The sequence below is a fragment of the Cinclus cinclus genome, chromosome 3 (assembly GCF_963662255.1).
Source record: "Cinclus cinclus chromosome 3, bCinCin1.1, whole genome shotgun sequence".
In the NCBI taxonomy this organism is placed as follows: domain Eukaryota; kingdom Metazoa; phylum Chordata; class Aves; order Passeriformes; family Cinclidae; genus Cinclus; species Cinclus cinclus.
The window spans coordinates 23,160,827-23,186,746 of NC_085048.1; the positions used below are offsets into that span (position 1 = coordinate 23,160,827).

The 25,920-nt window shown below is 41.8% G+C and overlaps 2 protein-coding genes across 3 annotated transcripts; one reads left to right on the forward strand and one right to left on the reverse strand.

Moving 5' to 3' along the window:
- The first annotated feature begins 415 nt into the window (after window positions 1-415).
- Window positions 416-16,996, forward strand: TMEM14A (transmembrane protein 14A). Of its 2 annotated transcripts, none has more exons than XM_062489733.1 (5): window positions 416-557; window positions 7,778-7,863; window positions 9,517-9,618; window positions 12,980-13,067; window positions 16,788-16,996. In XM_062489733.1, the coding sequence occupies exons 2-5, from the start codon at window positions 7,788-7,790 to the stop codon at window positions 16,870-16,872; spliced, it is 351 nt and encodes a 116-aa protein (XP_062345717.1). In that variant the 5' UTR covers window positions 416-557; window positions 7,778-7,787; the 3' UTR covers window positions 16,873-16,996. The 2 variants fall into 2 exon arrangements, with proteins under 2 accessions (XP_062345717.1, XP_062345718.1); XM_062489734.1 differs by lacking the exon at window positions 16,788-16,996 and adding an exon at window positions 14,064-14,574.
- Window positions 16,087-25,504, reverse strand: LOC134042425 (glutathione S-transferase). Its single transcript, XM_062489730.1, has 7 exons — window positions 25,453-25,504; window positions 22,594-22,700; window positions 21,146-21,197; window positions 20,795-20,927; window positions 20,097-20,238; window positions 17,130-17,261; window positions 16,087-16,410 (listed from the first exon to the last, which is right to left on the reverse strand). The coding sequence occupies exons 2-7, from the start codon at window positions 22,678-22,680 to the stop codon at window positions 16,288-16,290; spliced, it is 669 nt and encodes a 222-aa protein (XP_062345714.1). The 5' UTR covers window positions 22,681-22,700; window positions 25,453-25,504; the 3' UTR covers window positions 16,087-16,287.
- Window positions 25,505-25,920: the final 416 nt, after the last annotated feature.

Below are 25,920 nucleotides of genomic sequence, written 5' to 3' on the forward strand. Positions count from 1 at the left end.
CCGATGCAGTCTAGTTACTATGTAAACAGATAGGTAGGTGGTTACTGATTGTTTAAGCTTGACTCAATAACCGGACGTCTCAGTAATTCCCAGGGCAACAAAGAGTACTGCGAGGTCAGCAAAGACGACGGAAGACACCATAACAACCGGAAGAACGTGTGCAAGGCCTATCACGTACCCGGAGACTGGAGAACTTAAGAGAGACGAACTCTAGGAAGGAGTGTGGCAGTTTTTCGGAGCACGGACTCCCTGCCACCCAGCGCTGACATTTGCCTTTGTCTTTTATAATTAATAAATTCTCTAAAATTGAACCGGAATATGGCCCCTTGTGCTCATTCATAACAATTTGGTGCCGTGACTCGGATCGAGACTGGGGGGGGGGGTTTCCCCTTGCGGGAAGGCGCGCCCCACCTTTGTTGGTGGTCCCGCGGGGACGGGAGCTCACTCTCTCGCCTCGACCGACGAACCTAAAACCCTAAAAGGCAAAGGCAAAGGGAAGAGGGCCCGGTAGACCCCTTAAAATTTGTGCACAAAGTCCGGAGGAAGACGCAGGACGCGTAAGTATACGGGATCCGTTCGGGCGGGGTCGGGATCCCGGAGTACGGTGACTCGATGTGTGTGTGAGAGGGGAACTGGCAGCCGGATTCCCCAAGCGAGTGCGGACCCTTAGTAGTGCGGTTCCCACTGACCCGCGAGGGCTTGGGCCACGAAACAGGGGAAGCGAAAGCGATATTTTGTGTGCGAGTGAAGGTACTCCGGAAGAAATGGGGCAGGGGAAGAGTAAGCCTCCTGCAGAGATTAAACTTCCACCCGTACCAAGAGATAGTCCCTTAGGGTTTTTATTAGATAATTGGGAACATTTTCCAAATACGGAAGGAAAAGATAAGGCTAGGATGATACATTATTGTGTGGAGGTGTGGGGTGGAAAGGAAATTTCAAAAAATGTGTTTTGGCCAATATTTGGGTCCTCTGAGGACTGGGTGAAACAAAAACTAAATATTTGGGTGAATACAAAGAAACCTTTTTGTGCAGAGGAGAGTGAGTACGCAAAGGTGTGGGTAGGCCGCCCAGAAGTATTTATTTTTAAGCTAACTGAGAAATCCAAGAAAAATAAAGAAAAGAGAAAGGGAAGTCGGGCCGAGGAGACGATTATAGCCCCTCCCCCGTATGTGCCTCCTCCCCAAGCGCAGGAAGCAGCGGGTCCTAATGCACCCCCAGGGGAGGAATCTGATTCAGACCAATCAGACTACACCGGGCCGACAACTCGGAGCAGGGCTCGGAAAGGGTTGTATCCTCTGAGGGAGATGCCAAGGGGGGGTCCACAGGCAGGAATAGGATTTATATCAGTACCCCTTAGTTCGGGAGATGTTAGAGACTTTAAAAAGGAGATGGGACACTTATTAGAGGATCCACTGGGAGTGGCCGAGAGAGTGGATCAATTTTTAGGCCCAAACATGTACACATGGGAAGAGTTACAGCCCATTCTAAACATTTTATTTACCGCAGAGGAAAAGAATATGATTAGGAGGGAGGGAATGCGTATTTGGGACATTACTTAAAAAAAAAAAAAAAAAAAAAAAGAGGAGAAAAGAAAATAGACCCTGAAAGGATCCAAGCAATTGTGTCACTACCAATACCAAAGAATAAGAGACAAATTCGTCAGATTTTGGGACTCACTGGATACTGTAGGCAGTGGATTGAAAATTACAGTAGCAAAGCCAGATTCCTGTATCAGAAATTAGCACAGGAAGGGCTGATGAAATGGAACCCAGAAGACACGGACAAGTTCCAAGAATTAAAGGAAAATTTGATCCATGCCCCAGTCCTGAGCCTTCCAGATCTAAAAAGACCATTCTCTTTGTTGGTGAATATAGAAGAGGGGGTCGCATTCGGGGTGCTTACTCAGGATTGGGCGGGGAAAAAGAAGCCAGTTGCTTATCTGTCAAAAATTTTAGATCCGGTAAGCAGGGGGTGGCCCACATGTTTGCAAATTGTAGCAGGATGTGCTCTATTAGTGGAAGAAGCTAGAAAAATCACCTTTAACGGTAGTCTCAGAGTAATGTCTCCCCATAACATTCGGAGTGTACTGCAGCAGAAGGCAGACAAATGGATCTCTGACGCAAGGCTTTTAAAATATGAAGGAATTTTAATAGAGGCACCCAATTTTACCCCAGAGACTACCACATTACAAAACCCAGCTGCCTTTTTATACGAGGAACCGGAGTATGAGCCTTTAACCCACGACTGTATAATTACCATAGAAGAACAAACAAAAATTAGGCCTGATCTGGAGGAGAAGGAATTAGAGGATGGCGAAAGGTTATTCGTAGATGGATCCTCTAGAGTAATAGAAGGAAAAAGAAGATCAGGATATGCAATCGTAGGAGGTCCAGACCTGCAAGTAATAGAAGCAGGCACTTTGGATAAGTCCTGGTCTGCACAAGCATGTGAGCTATATGCTATATTAAGAGCCTTAAAACTCCTCAAGGGAAAAGAGGGAACGATATACACTGATTCCAGATACGGATTTGGGGTAGTTCATACCTTTGGAAAATTATGGGAAGAAAGAGGTTTGATCAATTCGCAGGGAAAAGACCTAGAGCACCAAAAACTAATAATTGAAATACTACAAGCTTTAAGGGGACCTAAGAAGGTGGCTGTGGTTCATCTCAAAGGACACCAACGGAGCATAGACCTCAGAAGTAGAGGAAATAACGCTGCAGACCAAGAAGCAAAACGGGCAGCGATGAAGGAAATGGTCCTAAAAGAAAAAGGGGGGCAAGAGAACAAGAGAGTACACAATAAGGAAGAGACTAACCTAATTTTCACCAACGGAGAAAAAGAAAAGTTGAGGAAAATGGGAGTTAAAGAGGAGTCAGGAAAATGGGTATTAGAGGATGGACGGGAAGTGTTACCCAGGGCAGTGGCCCAACAAATATTATACAAACTACATCAGAAAACACATTGGGGAGCCCAAGGGTTAGTGGATCATTTTGCCACTAGGTTTATAAGTATCGGGCTCCACGATATGGCCAAGCATATTACTAAAGGATGCCCCATCTGTTTACGAGTGAACCGGAGTAACCTTAGGAAGCTACCTCATGGGGGAAGACCATTGGCAAAAAGACCCTTTGCAAATCTACAAATAGACTTTACTGAATTGCCAAAAGTAGGAAGGATCAAATACCTTTTAGTAATAGTAGATCACCTCACCCACTATGTGGAAGCCTTTCCAACGGCAAGGGAAAAGGCACGGACGGTTGTAAAGACCCTGTTGGAGGAAATAGTCCCTAGATATGGGGTACCTGAAACCATTGACTCTGATAAAGGGCCCCACTTCACATCCAAAATAACACAAGAATTGGCAGATGCATTAGGAATAAAATGGGAACAGCATACCCCTTGGCATCTCCAAAGTTCAGGTAGAGTAGAGAGAATGAATGGAGAAATAAAGAAACAACTTACTAAACTAGTATTAGAAACTAAGTTATCATGGGTAAAATGCATCCCACTGGCCTTGTTAAATATCCGAACTCAACCACGAGCAGAAGTGGGGCTTTCCCCATATAAAATGTTATATGGTATGCCATATAATTTACAAGGGGTACAGACTAACCCAAACCTTAGTGAACAATACATTAACAAGTACCTAGTAACCCTGATGAAGTTTAAGAAACAACTGTGGGAAAAAGGAATGTGGGCCCAGAAACCACCACTGGATCTTGCATTACACCAGGTGCAGCCCGGAGATTGGATATTGATCCGGAATTGGAAAGAAAATCCAATAACACCCAAGTGGGAAGGGCCTTACCTGGTGTTGCTCACAACGGATACAGCAGTACGAACCGCGGAAAGAGGGTGGACCCACGCGAGCCGAATAAAAGGACCAGTGGACCCATCCAAGTTCGCTAAAGACTCTGGTTGGGAAGTAAAGGGCACAGCTGGGGATTTGAAGTTGACTCTAAAGAGAAAAACACAATCCTAAGGAATACCGGGATACCTAAACTTCAAGATATTGCCGAATGGACTCAGGAGACATTTGGGTGGGGGAAAACTGGGTGTTGCAAAAAGAATTAATCGGACACTCAGAGCCCCCTGGATACTGTAAATATTTAGAAGATTTTGCTCAACAACCCTATTATCGACTTATTAGAATAGAATATAAATCTCAATTGTGGAATGGAAAAGGGCACGTAGATCATAGGGACATAAGAGTAAAGTGTAGCTGGTTAGATTGTAACTGTTATCCGTTTGTGTGTTTTTCTTGTAAAATTTGTAAAGAACTGTGGTGGGTTCACTGCCAGAGAGGGAGGGCTCCTAGGAGTGTGTGTCAACCCTGTTGGGAAGAACAACGGGAGCTGACTACCTGGGTCTTGAACCAGAAGGTAGCAGCGCGGGAGTTGAAAGTAGGATCTGCGTCTTGGTGGCAGGAATATTCAAAGGGAGTAAACCCTGACCTTTATTGTTGCCATCCTAACGAGCCCTTTGTTCCATTCGTTGTGGACATCCTAGAGGTAAAGTGCCGAAAAAGAGAAAAGAAACTCAGGTGCGATATTCCACCATTAAAGGGAATAAATTGGAACTCCAAAAGGAGAAAGTGGGAAAGAAGAGCCTATCCTGCCCCTGAAGAACATCCTTGCTGCCGAGAAGATGGCTTACCCCATGGCTCGTAGCAACCGAGTCGACGGGCGAGGCAGAGGGATGAGTTGTGGGGAAGGAGGGATCCGCCAGAATAAAAGAAGCATGAATACAGCACTCAAAACCTCAAAGGAACAGGGTTTGAGAGGAGGTAACAAAGGAAAAACAGTAGGAGCAAAAATAAAAAAGAAAAATTTATTCTGGCAGTGAATATCACCTAGTTCTAAGGGGATGTATAATATGGATGAATGTAATGTTAACATATGGGGCAGAACCATCGCATGAACCCTTTAAGTGGTCCTTAGTAAAATGGGAGAGACCAGACCCACCAATTCAAACACAGATTACCTCAGGGGCTCCCAGTTTCAATATAACTCTAGAACCATTGTTTGACAGATGGGGTGCCGGGGGTGCTTGGTCAATACCAAGAGGAGTAATCTACATGTGCCCAGCATCGAATCCAGGAAAAGGATACTGTAATTATCCCGGAGAATTCTATTGTGGATATTGGGGTTGCGAAACTATTTCCCTGGGATGGAAAGTTGAGAATCCAGATAAATGCTTAAAGGTAGAGAGGGGTCCACATGGATGTAAAAAACCCTGGACAGATCCATCGGGGGTAGTAACATATGCAGGAGATTGTAAATGGATTTACCTCAACTTGGTTGGTTAACAGGGAAGTTCTGGGGAGTGAGGCTATGGGAACCCGGAAAAGACAGAGGGGGGCATATTCTGATAAAGAAGGAATCCATCCCACATGACCCAATAGCCATAGGACCCAACCCAGTAATCGGAGAAAAAGGAGTAGGGTGGAACAATACAAATGAGATAACCAACGAAACTTCTAGAGAAGAGAATCAGCCTCTGAGCTGGCCCATAACCCAACCTACCCCGAAAGATAATTCTCTCTGGAAAATAATGCAGGCCACGTTTGGGATCTTAAATAACACCTATCCGAATTTAACCAAGGGTTGTTGGTTGTGTTATATAGTAAATCCACCATTCTATGAGGCTTTGGGATCTGCTGCAAAATCAAAACTTATTAATGGGACAAACCCTAGGGAATGCTTGTGGAAAAAGGGGAGGGACAATACTCCCGGAATATCAATGGCACAAGTAAGAGGAAAAAGCAGGTGCATAGGCAATGTACCCAGGGACAAGGACCACCTTTGTCAAGTAAAAATGTCCATAACTGAACCCCGAAAACCAGCCTCATGGATAATTCCAGCTGCAAATACTAAATGGGTTTGCAATACTCTGGGAGTTACCCCATGTCTAGCGATTAACAACTTTAACAAGACACATGAGTATTGCATACAAGTTCTAATTATCCCCCGAATCTCATATCACCCAAAGGAGTATGTGTATGAACAGCATATCACCCCGGAACATCATTTAGTCAAGAGAGAGCCATTCACAGCCCTCACTGTAGCAATACTGTTAAGCATCGGGGGAGCTGGGGTTGGAACTGGAGTAGCATCCCTAGTAAATCAACAACAGGGGATGAAGGATCTAAGAATGTCAGTAGATGAAGATCTAAGTAGAATTGAAAAGGCTATCGATGGTTTAGTAAAATCAGTAAGATCTCTGTCAGAAGTAGTATTACAAAACCGTAGGGGGTTAGACCTTCTATTCTTACAACAAGGAGGATTATGTGTGGCCCTACGGGAAGAGTGTTGTACATATGCGGATCAGACTGGTATAGTTATAGATACCATGGCTGAGCTTCGAAAACAACTGGAACAACGTAAGAGAGAAAGAGAAGCTCAACAAAGCTGGTATGAATCCTGGTTCAATCACTTCCCTTGGCTAACTACTCTTTTATCAACCATAGCGGGACCCCTAATTTTACTGATAACTGGGTTAACGTTTGGTCCTTGCATTTTTAACAAATTAATCAATGTAGTAAAAGGAAGATTGGAAGCTGCCCACCTTATGCTGGTACGGGCAAAATATGAGCCCCTAAATAGCGTAAGAACTGAGGACCACCTAGAGCTCAGCCGAAGGGAACTCCAAAGATACAACGAACAAAAATAAGAAAATAGAAAAAGGGGGGATTGTGAGAGATTGAAGGCCTTTTTGGTTCGTTGTGATAGATAGATAGATAGCCTTGAAACCCGATGCAGTCTAGTTACTATGTAAACAGATAGGTAGGTGGTTACTGATTGTTTAAGCTTGACTCAATAACCGGACGTCTCAGTAATTCCCAGGGAAACAAAGAGTACTGCGAGGTCAGCAAAGACGACGGAAGACACCATAACAACCGGAAGAACGTGTGCAAGGCCTATCACATACCCGGAGACTGGAGGACTTAAGAGAGACGAACTCTAGGAAGGAGTGTGGCAGTTTTTCGGAGCACGGACTCCCTGCCACCCAGCGCTGACATTTGCCTTTGTCTTTTATAATTAATAAATTCTCTAAAATTGAACCGGAATATGGCCCCTTGTGCTCATTCATAACACACAGCACTGCCGGGGAAGTAGGGACCAGCATCACAGCAGAACCTTAAAATGCTTTCTGCAGAACAGAAGCCCAACTTCACACATCAAAATGTAAAGGTGCAATAAAAGGGGCACAGATAAAGTACCTGTATGTATAGGTTCCCAAAACAGCCTAAATTTCGGTCTGGAAACTTTGAATAGTCTCTGAAAATTCAAATTTTTGCCCGGTGCAGGGTTTGTTACATGCCGCTTGGAATGCTCCAGGTGCAGTGTGGTTGAAAGGAGATGAAAGCACTGAGCTGAGCACTCAGAAGACCTGTATGTATCCACAGTGTGCACTCAGCTCAGCTGTATGGCTCAAGTGCAACAAAACATTCTTTGGGTGGTGTCAAGTTTCTTGCCTGCATACATGTATGTGTGACTGAGAAAAATGTATGCCACATATATCCCAAAAAATCCCCTAATAGAAATATGGTATACTCAGATACTGGGGTATCTGAGTAGGAAGGGCAGCAGTTAGTGACAGGATGGTACAGTACCCACAGCACACATACCTTCACCTTCTGAATGTTTTGACGCGCACGACTTAGGAGAGTGTAGTGTTATTTAGAACCCTTTAAGTCATTATTTCTTTTTTACCAAGAGGAAGGAATTTGTGTGCCTTCACTTGCAATATGATTTAATTTTTTTTTTTCCAGAGTTGGGACCATGGCGGTTGACTGGATTGGTTTTGCATATGCTTCATTGCTGGTGCTTGGAGGTATTGCAGCATACGGTCGTAAAGGTTAGTACTGGGACAGAAGGACTTGGAAATCAAGCATTTGATTTCTTCTATGCAGTGTGACACATGAAAACTTTGCTGTAATTAACACAGCTGTGTTTTGCATCCATCATGTGCTGCTGTAAATGCACTGAGTCTCATGAGATGTTCTTGGGCCATTTTAAGCATTTGAGTTTGTTTTCAGGGTAAAGAACGGGGGTTGTCATGTTATCTTTAACCTTAAATGCATTTTGGGCTTTCTGATCTTCCTTAAATCATTCCTGTGTTGAGCACAGTATATGTTTGATTAAAGCTTATTTTCTACAGAGAAATCCAGGCTTGCTTCTGATATTTCCAGACACACGGTGGGAAAAAACCCTTTACTTGTGTGCTCTGAGTTGGTGGTTAATTCTCTGGTACTGTTAGAATTGCGCCTTTTCACAGTGAGATAACGAGGTTTTAGGTGGCAGTGTACCAGCAAGCGCAGTTCCCGTGTTCCAGGGATTTTCGCGGTCCCCCGGATGGCGACGCCGTGCCCGAGCTCAGCACCCGGCAGAGGTCGCAGCGGTACCGAGGACGGGCTGCGGGCGGGAGCTGCGGGCGGGTTCCCTTCCTCTCCGCTGAGTCCCCGCGGCGCATCGATCTCCGTCCCTGTTCCATTGTGTCACCATTCTCGTGGGTTAGGGTCACCGGCTCCCTTCGCAGTGTGCACAGGCTTTGCTTTCGGAGACACGGCTTCACATCTAAATTTCTGAAAACGCTGTGGTTTTGTGTTTGCAGCCAGTTGTACTCACTGACTATCCCATTCACCTGTTCTCTTCGCTCTTTAATACTTGGTCAATCCTTGTGGCAAATCTGGATTATTTTTTATTGGTTATGATTTACATTTTCTTGCAAAGTTGTGATTAAAATTACTGAAAAGGATTGGGAGCTAAATGACATCGGGGGGTTCTGGATTCTTTATTTATAAACATTGGGGGATCAACTTAATTCAAATAACGTCTGCTGTGCAGATTCTACACTTTTATCATGTGGTATGAAGACAAATGTCTATTCAGAAATCTAAATATATTAAGGATATATCCGGGGTTTATGAACCAGTTTTTCAATAGCACTGCAAGAAGATGTCAAGTTACTTTTAGAAGTCCTGTTTTCATCCTCACTGCCATTTATTTGTTTTTTTCATTCTTTACTCATTAAGTGTGATGTTGATGATAGCATTTCTTATGACTTACGTCATATGGAAAGACCTGACATTATGACCACACATGTTTTCCAATTTACTCTTTATATATATTGACACGTTTCTACCATTTTTGGAGACTCCCAAGTGCTGTAAGATATAATTAAAATGAATAGTCAGTTCAGAGAAATTACAAAAAAATCCTTCTTAAGTATGATAGAGAAAATAGCCAAGTTTAGGGTTGTATTTTTCCCAGGCTGCAAGTACAACTGGACCCTGATCATCTCTCTCTAACTTAATTGACTTTGCTTCTAATGCCACACACTAGAATGACTCAGTTACAGAAATATTACCTCTAGTCACACTGGGTGAGGTAAGCTGGAATGGGGCAAAATCAGTTCCATTTTTAATATATTTGGATAATACTGTGTAGAGAGAAAGATTGAGCTTAAAGACATTATATTGAGAAATAATACTTGAATGATTTCTTGCAGGTAGTAAAATTTCTTTAGCTGCTGGACTCACCTTTGGTTCTGTGGCTGGTTATGGAGCTTACTGTGTAACATGTGATCCGAGAAATGTGAAGATATCATTGTGTAAGTGTTTCACTACAGTAAACAAACAAACAAAAAAGCAGCATCCTGAACTGCATGTGAAATTTTCTTTTTAGTAAATTTTGGGTATTGCTTTGGTTTAAATGTTGGATTTTAAATAGAGTTCAACACTTCAGCTTAGCTTGCAAAATTCAGAAGCCATTTACAAAGTAAGGCAGATCATTGACACAAAGCCAGTAGGTGTGTGTTAACCATCTGGCAGCACCTCCTTTCATGAGATGGTTCCCTAACATTGCACATACTGTGAAATCCAGCTGAGAAACAGGAGGTAGTACTACAATAAAAGCATTAACGTTACAAGTTAGAATTTTGCAATTTGAGCAGTAAAGTAGGTGTGGGATCCAGTGTTGCATAATGTAAGGTATCCTCAGGTCCCAGTGAATGGAACACTTTGACTTAGTGCTTTTCCTTTGCTTCTAAGAAAGACAGGATATAAACTGTGCAATAACTGTCATGGTAGCTAGTTTGCCGTGAAGCCCTCTTGGAGACAAAAAACTAAAATCCCTAAGGGGGACATAAACTTTGCACAAGTGATTTGTAATAAGAGCTGTTTGGAGCTTGTCTCACTCACGGTTTTAGCAAAGATGGATTAGGCTGTAGTTTCCCATGCAGAAATGCACTTAAAATACATGTAATCCAGATTGTGTGAGTACACAATTGTTTTTTCTCACCTTAGAATTTGTGGTATATTGTTCATTCTGACTTTGTGCTTTAAACCAATCACAGCTATAAAAATTTCCATTTAAAAAAAATGTTGTAGCACTGACAGCAAAGTGTTCCCAGCAAGTTCTTTAGTAAAGATGGTAACTGTGAACCTGATCTGCTCCTAGATGGCCTTAAATTGGATTTCCAGTTTTGCCACCATGACCTTGCCCTGAATAATTTATCCCACTGTTTAAAAAAAACCCCAAAACTATTTCTGGAATTAAGACATAACCTTAAATGTATGTAAATTTATAATCATTAGTGTGAGATGCTTTTAAGTAGCATATGGAATTATACTTCTATGGTTCAATTAAGTCACTGAGTTAGATGCAGAATTTATGGAACAGAAGACTCATTAAAACTTAATATATGTTGCCTGATTCCCAATTCTCAGGTTTTGAAGGGACTAATACAGAATTTTCCATTAATGTGCTTTTGAATGTCTGATGTCTAATAAAATAGTCAGTGTTTTGCATTTCATGTAGTTGTAGGCATGTGAGGACTTTCTCAACTGGAGAAATGTATATTGCTTATTTAGTAGAAGTTATGGCAATGAGATGAGGTAAAGTTCAATACAACTGCCTTAGAAAGTTCTTCTTACATAAAGTAAAAGGAACAAAGACTTCTTAAAGTAGTCTTATACAAAGTAATGTTTAAATTACTTTTCATTATAAATGTGCATTGCTTTTGTGGAAAACTAGAATTTTTCACTTAGGCCTAACATGCCAAAATGTGAAAAGCAGCTAGAGCACAAATGAAAGATGGAAATTAAGTGCATGGAAGAAAGTGACCACTCTGAATTTAGAAACCACTACAGTAAATTACAATGTAGACTAAAGCAAGCAACCAAACCTTTAAAAAGTTAGGAAATCTAAAAACAACCCATCCATCTGAACCATAATTACTGACAGTATTTTTCACCTATGCAAAACTCTCCTACAGTAATTTAGGCAATATTTTAGTACAAGACCTTGGTAGTAAGGTTGTATCTTGTCCTACATGCAAAGAGTGTGTAGCCTATCAGTACCCCAGGCAAATTCTCTTAGTTGTTTTATAAACTATTATTTCAGGCATTTTCCTACTTCACCTGAAATAAGATCTCTGCTTTCTTGGATACTTTAATGCATTAGATGTAGAAATTCAAATTTCGATATGCAAGAGTTAACAGCATTCACAATACAAGCTGATTATGATCTGAATATGATTCACTGGGTTGAATTTGTCTTGATTGAATTTCTTCGACTGGCTTAAGGTGAAACAGTGAAGGTGTAGCACTTTCTAAAATCTAAAAGTTGAATGTGTTAAAAAATCTCTGGAACCTGTGAAAAGCCAGATACTAGCAAATGGGAAAAAAAAAAGAACATTATAGAGTGAATATGCTTTGTAGCTTGTAATAAACTGTAAATATACACAGGACTCTGGCAAAACACATGCTGTGGACTAGTTCACTCTTGAGACACTCCTGAGAGGATTAAGGCTAGAAAAAAAGAGCAATGGATAATGGAGCATAGTATTTTTTTTGGCAAGGTATCTTTAATGAGTGGACATAGTTGGTAAGAGGTCTGTAAGATACTTGCAACTGTCAGGGCTTGTTTTATAATGGTGAAGTGAGTTTGAAACTAATTTTTTATACCTATCAATGCAGGGCTGGCCCAGGACTAGACAGTGGAATTTGAAGAGAATTGACCAGGTGGTTTAACTGCTCCATAGAAAGGGATCTGTGTAACTGCCATTATTTTGGCTGTGAGAGGGATAAAGCCCAGCTGCTCATGAGAAGTCCTGCCTCTCTGCCCACTTCTAGGAAGCATTTCAAGTGACAGTTCTTTAATGAAGGTAGCTATCTTTGCAGTTTTATGTGTTCTCCTCAGTCTTCTCATTTACGTAGCACTCTGCAGCCATAGTTCAAGGTGAAATCCCTATGCTTGAGGAGTTCATTGTTGCCTCCATTTTTAGATAAGACTACTCCAGGAAGGAGATGCACTTTCTTTCATGATTGTTCTCTGCTGCATGTGCTGTATTTATTGCCTTCTTGGGCTGCCCACCTCTTATCACAGGCAAAGATGGTTCTCTCATAGCAAAAGGCTCCAAAGGAATTGTAGTCATGAAAGAGATATTAATAGCCATATTCTGTAGCAAAAACAGGTGGCAAACCTTCCAATATATTTTTTAAGGCTCAGCAAAAAAAAGAACTAATATTCTAAAATTAAAACAAAAAAATAAGTTGAATGCTCTAGCTCCTTGAATAGTTAGAAAACAGCTGCAACAATCTAGGGCAGTAGGATTTACAAGACGCTAGGATTTATGTTACTGCTACGGCCAAGATTCTTTATACTTTGTTGGTATCTCCATGAATTTAGGTATGGGTGAGTAGAATTGACTGACTGATAAACTTACCTAGTCTTCATAGAATAGAGATAGCATTCTGCTGCACTATTTGCAAAAACTATTTGTAGCTGAAAGAAATCATAATGGTGTATTTTGGAAAAGCAAGAATGTTTTTGTAGACTCTTATTTCTGATCTAATGTTTCAATAAATTACAGTTCATAGGAAAACAGCAATGACCTTTGATTAACTCTGTGTGTTCCTGAGTGGTCCACTGAGAATGAGAACATAAATACACTGGATTATCTTTTACAGTTTCATCTTTTCTTTTGACCATCATAATGGGAATGAGGTTCAAGAGGTGCAAGAAATTAATGCCAGCCGGACTAGTAGCATGTCTGAGGTAAATACACATTGCAGATCTTAATGTAAAGATTTCCCTGGTTTTCAAATAGTTGCCATTTCACACCCGATTCAAGGCAGTATTGGTGGAAGTCACCATCATTCAGCAACTATACAGCTCACATGAAATTAGTTTGGAGGTCACAGTCCTGTTTCCAGTCAACAGCTTTTTCATCTCACTACACTACATAGGTGATAAGAAGTGACTTTCTCAGCACAGAAAGGAGAGGTCAGCAATTAAATATTAATGCGTATTGATAAGGCTTTTGGAAGAACCTAGAAAAGCCTTAGTGCTTTTGAACACATACACATAAAATTAGTCTAATTTCATACAGTACAGTCATCTTAAAAAAAAAGGCCAACACTTTGGTTTAGAAATGCTCCATTCAAAACTACTGGAAGCACAGTACTGCTGAAAACCAGGACATTTTGACATGACCTAGGAACTGTGGTCAGTATTAATGCAAATTAAAAAAAAAAATCCTGGCTGTTTCAACTGCTTCATTGCTGCTGTTTGGCATTCTGGTTAATATAATTTTCTGAATTTATTAATTTGGAATTAAATTATGGAGTAAGTTCAAATTTTTTTTCCTAATGAGTCCATAATGCAAAAATGTACATTTTCTAAGTGTAAATGAGAATCCCCATCTTCTGAAGGAATAGTAACTGTTGTTTTGTTGTTACCAGATTTGATATAATACCATTCTATTTTACTTCAGTTACATACAGGGAGCTGAAAATCAGAAGCAAATTTTCAAGATGCAAAATTTAAGAATCAGGACTTACACTGGAAAATGTTGTCCATTGTGGATTGATTTTCCAGCCTAGGTGGGCTGTTTTTCAAGACACTGAGACTGTAGATTAAGACACCTGAAAAGATGGCTTAATAGAGACTCTAGTGTCAGTTATTTATGAATACACTGATATTTAATGACTTTCACTGATTTTATTAATGAAAGCCATATTTATGTTTTCTTGTTTTGGGTTTTTTTTTCAGCCTTTTGATGATTTTGAGGCTTGTTTTTATGCTGCTGTAGGAGAATTTAGAACCGAATATGACTGCCATGCCCATCAAACAGACATTCTTCATTCTTGAAAGACAAGTTTGAACACAAGTCTTATGCATTTATATTTTCTGTAAAAGATCTGTACCTGTTGTTTGATTATTGACATGTGCTGATATTTTAAAAGCTTTTTTAAAAAAACGAAAGCAGGTGTTTTGCTGGTATATTTTGATCTACTTTCATTTAAGCTGTCTTAACTCATGGGATCTTTCTTTGTAAGTTTGATCTCTTTTAGGGGTGCAGAGCACCCCAGGAAATTGAATTACTCTTGCACTGTATCCGTGAAAGAATATCTATAAATACATGTTTATGCTAAAAAGGTGGCTTGTACTGAATTATAATTTTGAAGTATAATTTTGTAGTTTCTGAGATTAAACAGCTCTAAATCAAAAATTCTCGGGCCTGTACTGTGTTGCACTAGAAAATCAACTTGCTTTCCAACACACATTCTTGTTCCCCTGGTTCAAAATATAAAAAAGTCAGTGTTCAAAGAAAATGTAAAATGTTTGAAGCTTATCAGTTTTTTTAAACAGATGAGTGAGCCATTTTGCCAATGGAAGAGTCTGGTGCTCTACTTTATACTCGGTAGTGGCTTAAAACATGTACCAAGCTGTAAATGATGAGTGCCATGAACCATGGCTAAGGTTCATCACGCGGTACAGAGAGATTCTAAGCTCTCAGTACTGTGGAACAGGTTTGCTGTTCCAGTCTCACACAAATTATCTTGCTGAAGTCCCCCTATCCCCCCTAAGCAGAAGAGACTGTTCAGTCATAAACTGCTTTGATTTATGTACAAAATAAATATTCCTGGGTCTCAAAGCTTAGCTAAAACTGTCTTCTGGTGTACAGGGAATATCAACAAAACCATTAGGAAGCAGTATGGGTGAGTGTACTCTTGAAGACAAACAGAAATTTTGCTGCTTTTCATTTTTCTCATAACAAAGGTTGCTTATGAAGTTATCACGGGTATCACGATACCACCTTTGCGATGGTTCCTAAATCATAGCACTTGTTTGGAAGAGAGGAATAGCCCAGTGAAACGAGTGCTGTGCTGGGCATGGCAAAGCACTGCTTCCGGCTACTGAGGTGATTTTAATATAAACCTGTTTGGAACTCAGCAGTGACCAGGTGACTGGGGCACTTGTGATTTGTACCTCTGAGATGCACGTGGCTCTTCTTAGGCACAAGTCAGGAAAGGAGTTAATTTTGCTAAGCAGCAATTCTTCCTGTACACTGGCTGACTGCCTAATCAGTTGGAGTCCTACTGAGGAGAAACAACTAAGTGCAAAGGATGGTTTATAGCAATGTTCTTAAAAAAACAGCGATGGTTCCCATGAAATTAGGGTAAAGAATCTGACATAGTAGTGCATGCTTTAAGCACTGCTGAGGTAAAACTCACTCTTACTGAAAAGGTAAGCAACCAGTGCACTTGGTTTTGTAACTGTGGGAAGTGACTGCAGAAGGCAAAACCTTACAAAAAAACCACTCGGGGCATTTGCCTCACTGACCAGCCAGCCAAGCAGCAAAAAGAAGGGCATAGGTGCTTTCAGTGGTTGAAAACCACAGCAGGCCAATTAAACACAAGGACTTTGATCTTTCAGTGAAAAAAAACTGCTCCTGAGAGATTCATGTGGGGATTAAAAAAATTTCTTACTTCTGCCTGTAAACTTAAAAGGATCATGAATTTTAATTTTTTTAAAGGTTTTATTTACTTAATTTTTAAGCTGTGAAATACAGCAGGGAGACAGTGATCTTTCTAGGAGACCACCTAGAGAACCAACCAGAAGATTCTAGGCCTGAATTTAAATGACTTTTCAATTTTCATGGCTTGGCTCCTCTCTCCTGCAGCTTATAAAAAGGGGGTTGGGGATCATGTGGCTTTTCTACAGTACTCCAGAAGCTACAGCTGAACATTATACCCTACCAGGCATACACTGGAATTGAACACACACAAAGTGTTAGCATATTTTATTTCATATAACTGCTTCATGAAATTCTTTCTGGACTCAACAGGTCCAAATTAGCTTTTTACTCTAACTTAAACACTGTATTCACAGTGTATTGTTTCAACACTGGCCATATGCAAGCACATCTATGCAATTTACACTTACAAGGCAAGTTCTGGTAATATACTACAGCTGGGTTATCTTCGTCGCATTAGATATTGAATATTTTCCTCACAACAGCAACAAACTTCTCATCTGTTGGTGGCTTCCTCTGGCTGCCAGGCTGTAAGAATTTTTTGATGGTTGGAATGTTGCTGATTCTTCCTTTAAAAGCCTGTAAAGAGCAACAGTAAAACCAGGGAGATTAAGGGAGTTATAATTCCATCCTTTATATCTTAAAGATCAGGTGACTTGGATTTTTACTTGTCAGTCCGTAGTAGCTTTTTCTGACCTGTAATGCTGGTGCTATACCTTAGTTTCCCAGATGGGAATGGGAGAAATTAATATAAATGAGTTAAGATTAATCTAATAAAAAGTGGAAGAAAAAATCCACATCCTGGATCCTAATCCCACAGATATATTTGAGGGAAAAAAAAAAGAAAAGGAGGCAAGGACAGGAATACCTCAGTGCAAAGCACTACAGAAGTCAAGATATACAAAACTTAACTGCTCTTTGTATATGATTTCTTAAAAAATTAATTTTGCTGGCAGAAAGAAAAGGACAGAAACTGCAGACATACCAAGCTACAGACATTCCTTCCAGATGCTGTTGCTGTGTTTGAAGATATGTAAGTAGCAGTTAAAGGACTAAATTAGTAGCAGTAGTAAGTGAATTCCTGCCAGCTGAGAACAGCTGGGAAAAGCAGAACTGCAGAAAGGTGAGTCCCCAGGAGCTCTGGAGCAAGGCAGTGCCCCAAACTGAGTGCAGGTTTTTGTAGTCAAGACTACAGAAGTGTCAGTACAATGGCACAGAAGATGTAAATGTCCATTAAACTTTTAACAACAGTCAGTGACATTTGTTACCTTCCATACTGACACCAGATGATTACTAACCTGTAGCAGAGGGAATGCAGACAGTACATCAGGCTTACATTCTTCTGCCATTAAAATGGCTTCCAGCAGATGGACATCTGCCCAGCTTAATTTGTTGCCAACAAGATAATCCTGTCCATGATCTTTTAAGGCCTATAAAGTATGAACAAATAAAAATAAAAATCACATGGTATGTAACAATTCTGTCTAGGTATTTCATTGCAGACAAATTTCTAAAAAGACACAGCAGAGCAAAGCCATGCAAGAACCTATGAAGTTAGAAAGTGATAAATATTCTTTAAACAAAAAAAGTTACATCAGAGTTCATGTTTCAGTGTGTGTGATCCCATCTCTCCTGCTCTAGCCTACTGCACGAGGTAGCTGTATACCAAGTCCAATACCACAAGAAAGACTTAATCACACAAAGGAAAACATAACTAAAGTAACTGGAAGAGGTAGTCAGGCCAGTTTTCATGTAAGCACACCTCAAGTTTTTAATAAAAAACTGAATTTCCAGATGTTTCAGCAAAATTTGAGACTGCTGATTAGTTTGAAGTAAGTCCAGAATGAAGGAATACAACCTTCCCACCCTTTATCCTGTGAGGAAGGACTCCTTTATGGCAAAATGCTGATGCAAGAATCACAGCCTGCCAAAGCTACTAACAACTAGCAGACAAGTTGGGATGAATATTGCAGCACAGTTTAAGAGCAGTTACCAGCTCTGCAGCTACTTTTGTCCTGAAGACTATCACCCTCCTGTCAGGAGCAAGAGAAAGGCATGTCTGTGCCTAAGCCACACCAAGGCCACTCTTAAGTAATAAATGTGCAGTAAGACATCAGTTTGTGACTCTGGAAGCCAATTGCTTCTCTAGAACTGTCCATCTGCCAGTTCTACCATAGAGGCAGCAATCACAGGCAGAGTCACAGCTGACACCTTCATGTAGTTATTTTCTACACTGCTCTAACAAGGTCCACCACAGCTTGTTTATCTGACTGTATGGAAACTCCCAAACATTGCATGGAATCTAACTGCCTGCAGGTCTAGGCCGCTGAGTGGTTTAAGTGAACACTCCCAGCTAGGTATGTTTCCTGTCAGCTTGCTGAATGAGTAAGACAAAGACTGCAAACCCTAATAAGCTTAATCAATAGACATCTTAAACAGCTGGTACAGAAAGAAAATTATTAACCATTTTAACAAAAATTAACTAGGCTAAAATAATGGAAAAGTTCAGTTGTGTCTTTACCATAAGCAAACAAGGATTACTTTAAAGACTCTCCTACATGGAGCATACATGCTAAAACATATCACAGCAGTAATTAATGCTACCTAGGCATAGGCTTAGAGAATTTTGGTGCATTCTTTTATTGTTTAATAACTTAAAATGCATATCAAACTTCTAATCTTTGAAAGATTAGTAAGTGTAATCAATATCTCTCAGCACAGCCCTCCATTGGTAGGGCAGTGGATATATATGAACACTGATCACAGAAGTGCTGGATTATGTCACTTACACCATTATTTCACAGGACCACCTCTGTGGGTTTTGTTTGTGCAATTTAAGGTTCTAATAATATGGGACATGAAATTGCATCAAGTCCTGTATTTTTTTTAATTGTACTTCAGCTGCCTGGTAACCAAGGCTGCAAGCTGGAAACCTAGCTTAGCTCTGAAACAACACAGCTTTGTACTCTTGGAAGATTTCTGAGCAGACCACTATGCCCTGAAAAAGCACTGTGAGAAAGCACACCCACATGTGGCACAAAAGTTAAAAACAGAAGCAAACTTGTGAGATGAGCATCACAGCTGATTTAATTCAAACAGGAAAATTTTAACACTAAAATAAAATAAAATAAAATAAAATAAAATAAAATAAAATATTATAGGAGAAATAAAACAACAGAACAAACAGCAAGCTAGTAGAAAACAGAAATTCAATAACATCCAGGCAACGTTCCAGGGAGAAGAAAAGAACAATCCATCCCCTCCTGACCAACTCCTCCCTAGCCAAGAAAGCCTCTTCATGTGCTCTAAGGGGATGGCAAGCATACCAATGCCTTCCCTCACAGCTCAGGCTAACTAGCCAGTAAATAATTGCTTTATGATTTCTATGCTACATGTATCTGGCTTGCAGAGCCTCTCTGTGCACACCTAAGGATGCCCAAGTAGCAATTTAGAGAATGAAAATCATAGTCTCTAAGTATAATACATTTAAGTGACGGATTTAAGGATAATCATAGAATTGGATTGTTCGCTGTAAACTGTAAATATATTTAACTTTGAAAAGCAAGAATAAAGCAAGTAAATATCTTTAACTTTCAAAGTCAAGTAGGAGACCTTATTGCTCTCTACAGCACCCTGACAGGAGGTTGTAGTAGGCTTGGGGTCAGCCTTTTATCCCAGGTAACCAGTGACAGGACAAGAGAAAATGGACTCAAGTTGCACCAGGGGAGGTTTAGATTAGATTTTAGGACATTTTTGTTCATGTAAAGGGTTGTAAAGCACCAGAACAGACTGTACAGGGAATTGGTAGACCCACCATCCCTGAAAGTGTTCAAGAAACATGTGGTATGTCACAGGAGGACACAGTTTAATGGTGAATATGCTGGTGGTGCTGGGTTGACAGTTGGACTTAACGATCTGCAGAAGGTCTTTTCAACCTTAACAGTTCTATAACACATTACACTTCCAGACAATAAGTACTAAAGGCTGGCACAAGTATTGAAATGGTGCATTTAGGCAAAATGCTGGGAGCCATCAGCCATTAAGCTAGGTTGGAAAAGACAGCAAAGAGACCCAGTACTGAAACCAGCTGAAAATTATTTTGTGGCCCTCTTCTCCCATTGCTGGATACTGGCTCCATGATACATTTCTAGAGTTGTACTGTCACTTGCCTTCTGGAAAGTACATTAGTGGAGACAGGGGAGTGGGGTAGGAGGAGGAGCCTGGAACTAACTATCTTTGTGAACTACTGGTGATTTATCACTTACCTTTTCATAAACAGGAAAGTACCTGGTTGTAGCTCGTTCAATGATTAAGGCAAGATTTTTTTCTTTTGTATCAGCTGGTTGAAAAGGGAGATACATGATCATTCCCATTAGGTCTGTAGTTCCCTCCACGTACATATCAATCCTGAAACAAATTCCACATATATCATTCCAACTTTCCATTTTGGTTATTTTCCTGAAATACAGTGCTGAAGTGATCACTAAGTAAAATGTTTATTAGTGAAAGTAACGTATGACACTGGTTTATTTTCTTGGTTCTTCCACTTTGAGAAAACTTCCAGTTTTTTTTTCAAAGCACAAACTGGAAAACAGGCTCACAGTGTATGCAATAAGCAAGATAAAAGGGTGTAATTAATGTATTTGAAGTGGAATTCATGCTGTTTTCCACTGATAATCTATTCAGTCATGCTGTGGGAGAAAAGACTACATATGCAAACCACTTTAAGAAAAAAAAATAGTTTTGAGGTCTAATCATGAGAGGATGCTGGCTACCAATTGCCAGTCCGTAATAATCTCCACAATCTCTGGAGTTGCCCTTCCAGTCTCACAGAATAAACCCTCTACAGTGACAGTCTGTTAGGTATACTGACCTTTACCTGCAGATACTTCACAGCAACATTTTTTCTGTAAAAATTAACAGTCATGGAGGAGTGTTAGTAAGTGGTACACTGTTACCATACCAGGCTCTCTCCTTCAAGTCCTTCCCATAGAGGTTGTACTTTGCTGCAATATAGCTGAGGATGGCTCTGGTCTGCACCATCCTCATCCCATCGATCTCCACCATGGGCACCTGCTGAAACAGCAGGACTCCATCTAGGGAAGAAAAAAGAGCAAGCTACTGCTGAAGTACTACACTGAAGATACAGAAGAGACCTGGTAAGAGACCAAGACATTTACCATTCTCAGGGATGAAAGCATCCACAAGGAGACAGTTCTTTAAAGGTCACATCATATTGCTAAAACAATACCTCCTGTTGTTCTTTTGTTATATTTGTGTGGATTTATGTTTAGGGTATAGTTTACAGACTCACCACTGCGCAATTTTTCTAAGTCTTCTTTTGTTTCTATGAATTCTTCCTCAAACTGAAAAGCAGAAAGAGAAAACAGCACTGTCACTCCAAAGGCAGTGGAGAAGTGGAAGGAAGTCTGGCAGTTAAGAGTCCACCCCTCTACACTCTTCTCCATATTTTTCTCATTGTGTTGACCCTGTCAAGGAATCCATGCAGTTCCAGTAGCTGGCTGAGCAGCTGCAGTTCCAGCTGCTCATGGAGCTCTGGGAGCCCAAGGCAAGAGCTGGGAACTGCCACCCTTTGCACAACAAAGGGCACGGGGACCTGTGGCACTGGCCAGGTGAGACACAGCAGGAGCCCATAACCCCAAATCTTCACTTAGACTGCGAGGGTGTAAAAGACCCAGGGTTTCCTTTGTGCTGGGTCCCTGCTGGAGCTTGTTCGACCTATTAACTGTTGTTGCACCACAATTCAATTATTTTAAGGGCCAATGGAATGGCATCTGGATGGTCAGACAGAAAAGTTTCCTTAACAGACATCCTATTTCATCTCTGCTCCAGCAAGTAACCCGAGACTTTGGTGTCCCCAACCCCAGAGGGCTGTGCAATGCATTATGCTCCAGAAAGAATGTCCTCATTATAAAGACCAGAGTAAACTGCATGAACCAGAAATGGATACCAAATCACTCTCTTAAAAAGCAGCTGATGCCACATGAAATACTGAAAAGCATATTGTACATTATGCCTCTCTTACATGGCATTTATCTCCCTCTTTACCCCACTGGATTTTTTATGGTTTTTTGAATGAGGACATTTGAATGAGGACAAGATCTTGGTTTCCTCAGCACTTGTGCTCTGCAAATTCTGTCAGCAATATTCTCAAGACAACACCATTTTAAAAAGCCTTTTATTTCCAACAGAGTATAAATAGTTTCAAAAAAGCATATTCAAACAAAAACTTAATGTAGAAATTAAGATGTCTTAGGATGGCCTTCACCTGATGTGAATCTAGAACAGATCCCCTAACCCTGCATGTGGGGCAGATCAACTGGTTTATTCTACTCAGATCCTGACCCAAGGAACAAAAGGCACCCTGTTTGGAGAGAATGTTCAAAACTTTTCATATGCTATGCATGGTCTTTCAGTGGAGAAGATTCATGAGATACAGGGAAGTTATAAGCATTGAGAAAAAAATCACAGTTTTGTATGTAGCAACAACTTACAATCTCAGCTTAAAGTATGTTTCAAAAATGACATCCATTAATCCTTTTTGTATGCTAAAATCTCTTTACTGTGCAACTATTGCTCAAGGAATACATGAAATACAACACAAGAGTGTCTCACTCAATCTAAGCATTCTGCATCACAGTATGGTGATGTGCATATTCCGAAGCACAAATGCAATTGGGAAACTCTTCTAGAGAATACCTGTTTTAATCATAAATCACTTTATAAAAAAAAGGTACAAACCTCAACCCCAGCTGCTGCTAACAGCCATCGGATTGACTCCATCTTCCCCCTTCCCTTGGTGTAGTGCAGCTTGGGTTTCCCTGCCATGATTTTAGAGTTCTTGTTTCCTGATAAAATCAAGATGATGATCTTATAAGAAGCATGCTTTAAATTAGGATTTTGAATGTCCCACTCCAAACTACTAAATACAGTTGGATGAATGTGAAGGTACAAGAACAGTCAAGTCCCACTTGCGCTTGATGCAACCAAATTTCCTGTGGATTATGGAATAAGAGAAAAACTACACACTACCAGACTATGCAGCCATTCAACTACATCATGACAATAAGCATCTCCTAAATAATATTTTGTTGTAGTTTTAACAGCTTACTGGAGTTTTACAACCAAAGAAGAACTGTAGGGTATTTCTGAATTAACACATATTTAACCTTGCAGTGATGCAGTCTATTCAGTAGGTGTTAGATTCTGCCATATGTCATACCATACTTGAAAAATGTACTACATCAAATTAATGGCTTCCAAAGAACATCAAAATTAGTGTTTTCACCTCTCTGATATGACAGTTTAGAGCCCTGTGTTCCTGTGCCTTTGCAAATATGCTTTTAAAAGCAACATATCTCACCAGGCTTATTGCATTCCCTATTTAGCTAGTTCTGCCACAATCTCTAACATGGATTTGTATTCTGTCAGCCCTGAAAACTTAACTTTAAAACCAGAAACCAAATGGATGGGACTGACCTCTGTTGGGCAGATAAGGCCTGGGCAATGCCCCTGGCAGCAGGGGGCACAAGTCAGCCCATTATATGATGGCACTGGGATGAAACACTTTGTCCTTTGAAATTTCCCTACCACGTGCAGTCACAAGCCACTGTATGACATTGGCAGCTGATGTGAGCTTGCCTGATGTCAGAAACAAAGCTAACACTGTACTCTTATCACTAATGGGTCACAGAAGAATGAAGCAAATTTCATAAGAGGACAGAGGCACAGACTAACAGAATGCTTCACTGTTAACTCAAAGTTTTATCTGTTCACTGACAGGCTTATTTATGCTTGCATAGACTTCACAATACATAACTGAACCACAGAGTAAAAATTTTGGCCATAATCCCAAGGCATCAATAAAGAGGCACAAACAGCACAACAGTGACAGGGGAGACTTAGCCCTCTCCACTGAAGTCCTTTGTGTTGGGTGCTATCTTCCACAGGCTCTATGGCACACAGTTGTCACTCTATTAGGAACTGGAGACTCCCAGGAGAAAGAGGTGCCCCCATTCAAAATGCAGCTCTTCCAAACCACTGCTCAGCTTCCACCTAGCCCTGGCAGTGTCTGTGTCCCCAGACACCTCAGTCTCTTGCAGTAAAGTTCTCCTGATACAAAAAGATGTGTTTGTCAACAGATTATGTCTTGAGTGGAGCTGGCATCTAATCTAGTGCTGCTGGATGCCTAGCTAGATTCCTGACGCCTGAACAGCAACAAGGCACTCAGAGAAGTGACCTGGCACAGCCTCCCTTACCAGGCCCTTACACATAAGACCACGACCTACACTTCATTTCTATTTCCCGTGTATGACTTACATTATACAAGTAAGAGAGCTCCTGACCTTCTATACTTAAAAAATACTTTGTTCCCTCATGTTCAGAAAGTACGTGTTGGTCTCAACTTCACCAGAGAGCTGCACTTAAACCCTCACAGACTGGGCCAACACTCTAACCTCCGTGAGATCAAAGCTGATAAAGACACTCTAAGGACAGCCTAGGATACTCAGATAAGAGAGGTCCTTGACTTCTCCACAAAGTAGAGCTGGAGCTGATAAAATTCAGCCCACCCAGAGCCCTGATTGCCAGACTCAACTCAGTGCTCCACTCAGAACAGCCAGGAATATCTTCCAGCAAATGCACTGCTAAAGGTCCAAATTTGGGGTTTAGGCTAAACACTTACATAGGGCAGCAAACTATTTGGTGACCCTGTTATGGCTCTGTAATGAATGTCCCTTTATAAAATAGTATGTAGTAACAAAAGAGTTGCAAAATTGGTAAATTGTCTCTCTTGAACAGCAATAACGGACCTGAAAATTAATCACAAACTTTCTTGATGTTTTCGTGCATCAGACCTTTCTTGGGCCACAAGCACACAGGTGTCAGAGAGGCAGCTATTGCTGTGATCGCTGTATTAAAAACCCCCAACATTGTTTTGTCGAAAACAATTCAGGCACCAGGCTTTCAGTGAGAAAAAAATAAACGAAGTTGGCAGCAAGATCATAATCTCTGATCCAGGATCTTGAACTTTCTTCCTAATTCGATATGGGCCCCACAGCAGTTCGCAATGCTTTGTTGCTCGACCCCGTCCCGCACGGGGCAGTTCCACAGGACAACCTCACAGCAGAGCGCTGCACCGCCCGGCTCGGCCTCCGGACCGTCCTAAGGCTGCAGCTGCTTACCAGCGGGTGGTTTCTACTGGGGCTCGGGCCAGGCCCGGATTCGAAAGCTTCCTCCCATAGCCCGAGCCAGGAGGAGTGTCTGGACGATGGGAAAGGCAACGTACTCCCAGAGATTGCAAAACGTGTACTCCAAAGAGTAGTTCCTCCTCAGCTCCCCCTGATTCTACCCAGAGGCAAACACAAACCCCCCCTGTGCCCACCCAGCCGCCGGTCTTGGTCCCTGCTGCAGGAGAGAGGCTGGGTAATAACCCCTGGCCAACCTCTCTGGAGCAGAACGACAGGACGTTCCTCGAGGGCCAGCCGGTCTGTCACGCACCTCGCCCTTTGCCCTCCGGGCATGAGCCCTGATCCCAGAAGAAAACACACACTGCACCCGGCTGGCACCGCCCGCCCCCCACCGCCGCCCCCGCCGCAGTACCGCCTGCCCGGGCCGCTCCGCCGCCTCAGCACCGACAGCGCACCGACAGAACACCACAGAGGACGGACACAACGCCCGGCCCCTCACACAGCGCCCGGCCCCCGGCACGGCGCCCGGCCCCTCACAGCGCCCGGCCCCTCACCCGGCGCCCGGCCCTTCACAGAGCCCGGCCCCTCACCCAGCTCCCGGGCCCCGACACAGCTCCCGGCCCCTCACCCAGCTCCCGGCCCCTCACCCAGCTCCCGGCCCCTCACCCAGCTCCCGGCCCCTCACCCAGCTCCAGGTCCCTCACCCAGCTCCAGGTCCCCCACACACGGCCGTCCCGCCCCTCCCCTTGGCTGCCGCCGCAGCCTGGCCGTGCCCACCGCCCTCTCCAGCTGCCGAACCGCAGCTCAGGGAAAAGTCACTTCAGCCTTGTCCCTGCAGTCTTGCGGGGTTTCTCTTGCAAAATGTGGAATATGTAAACTC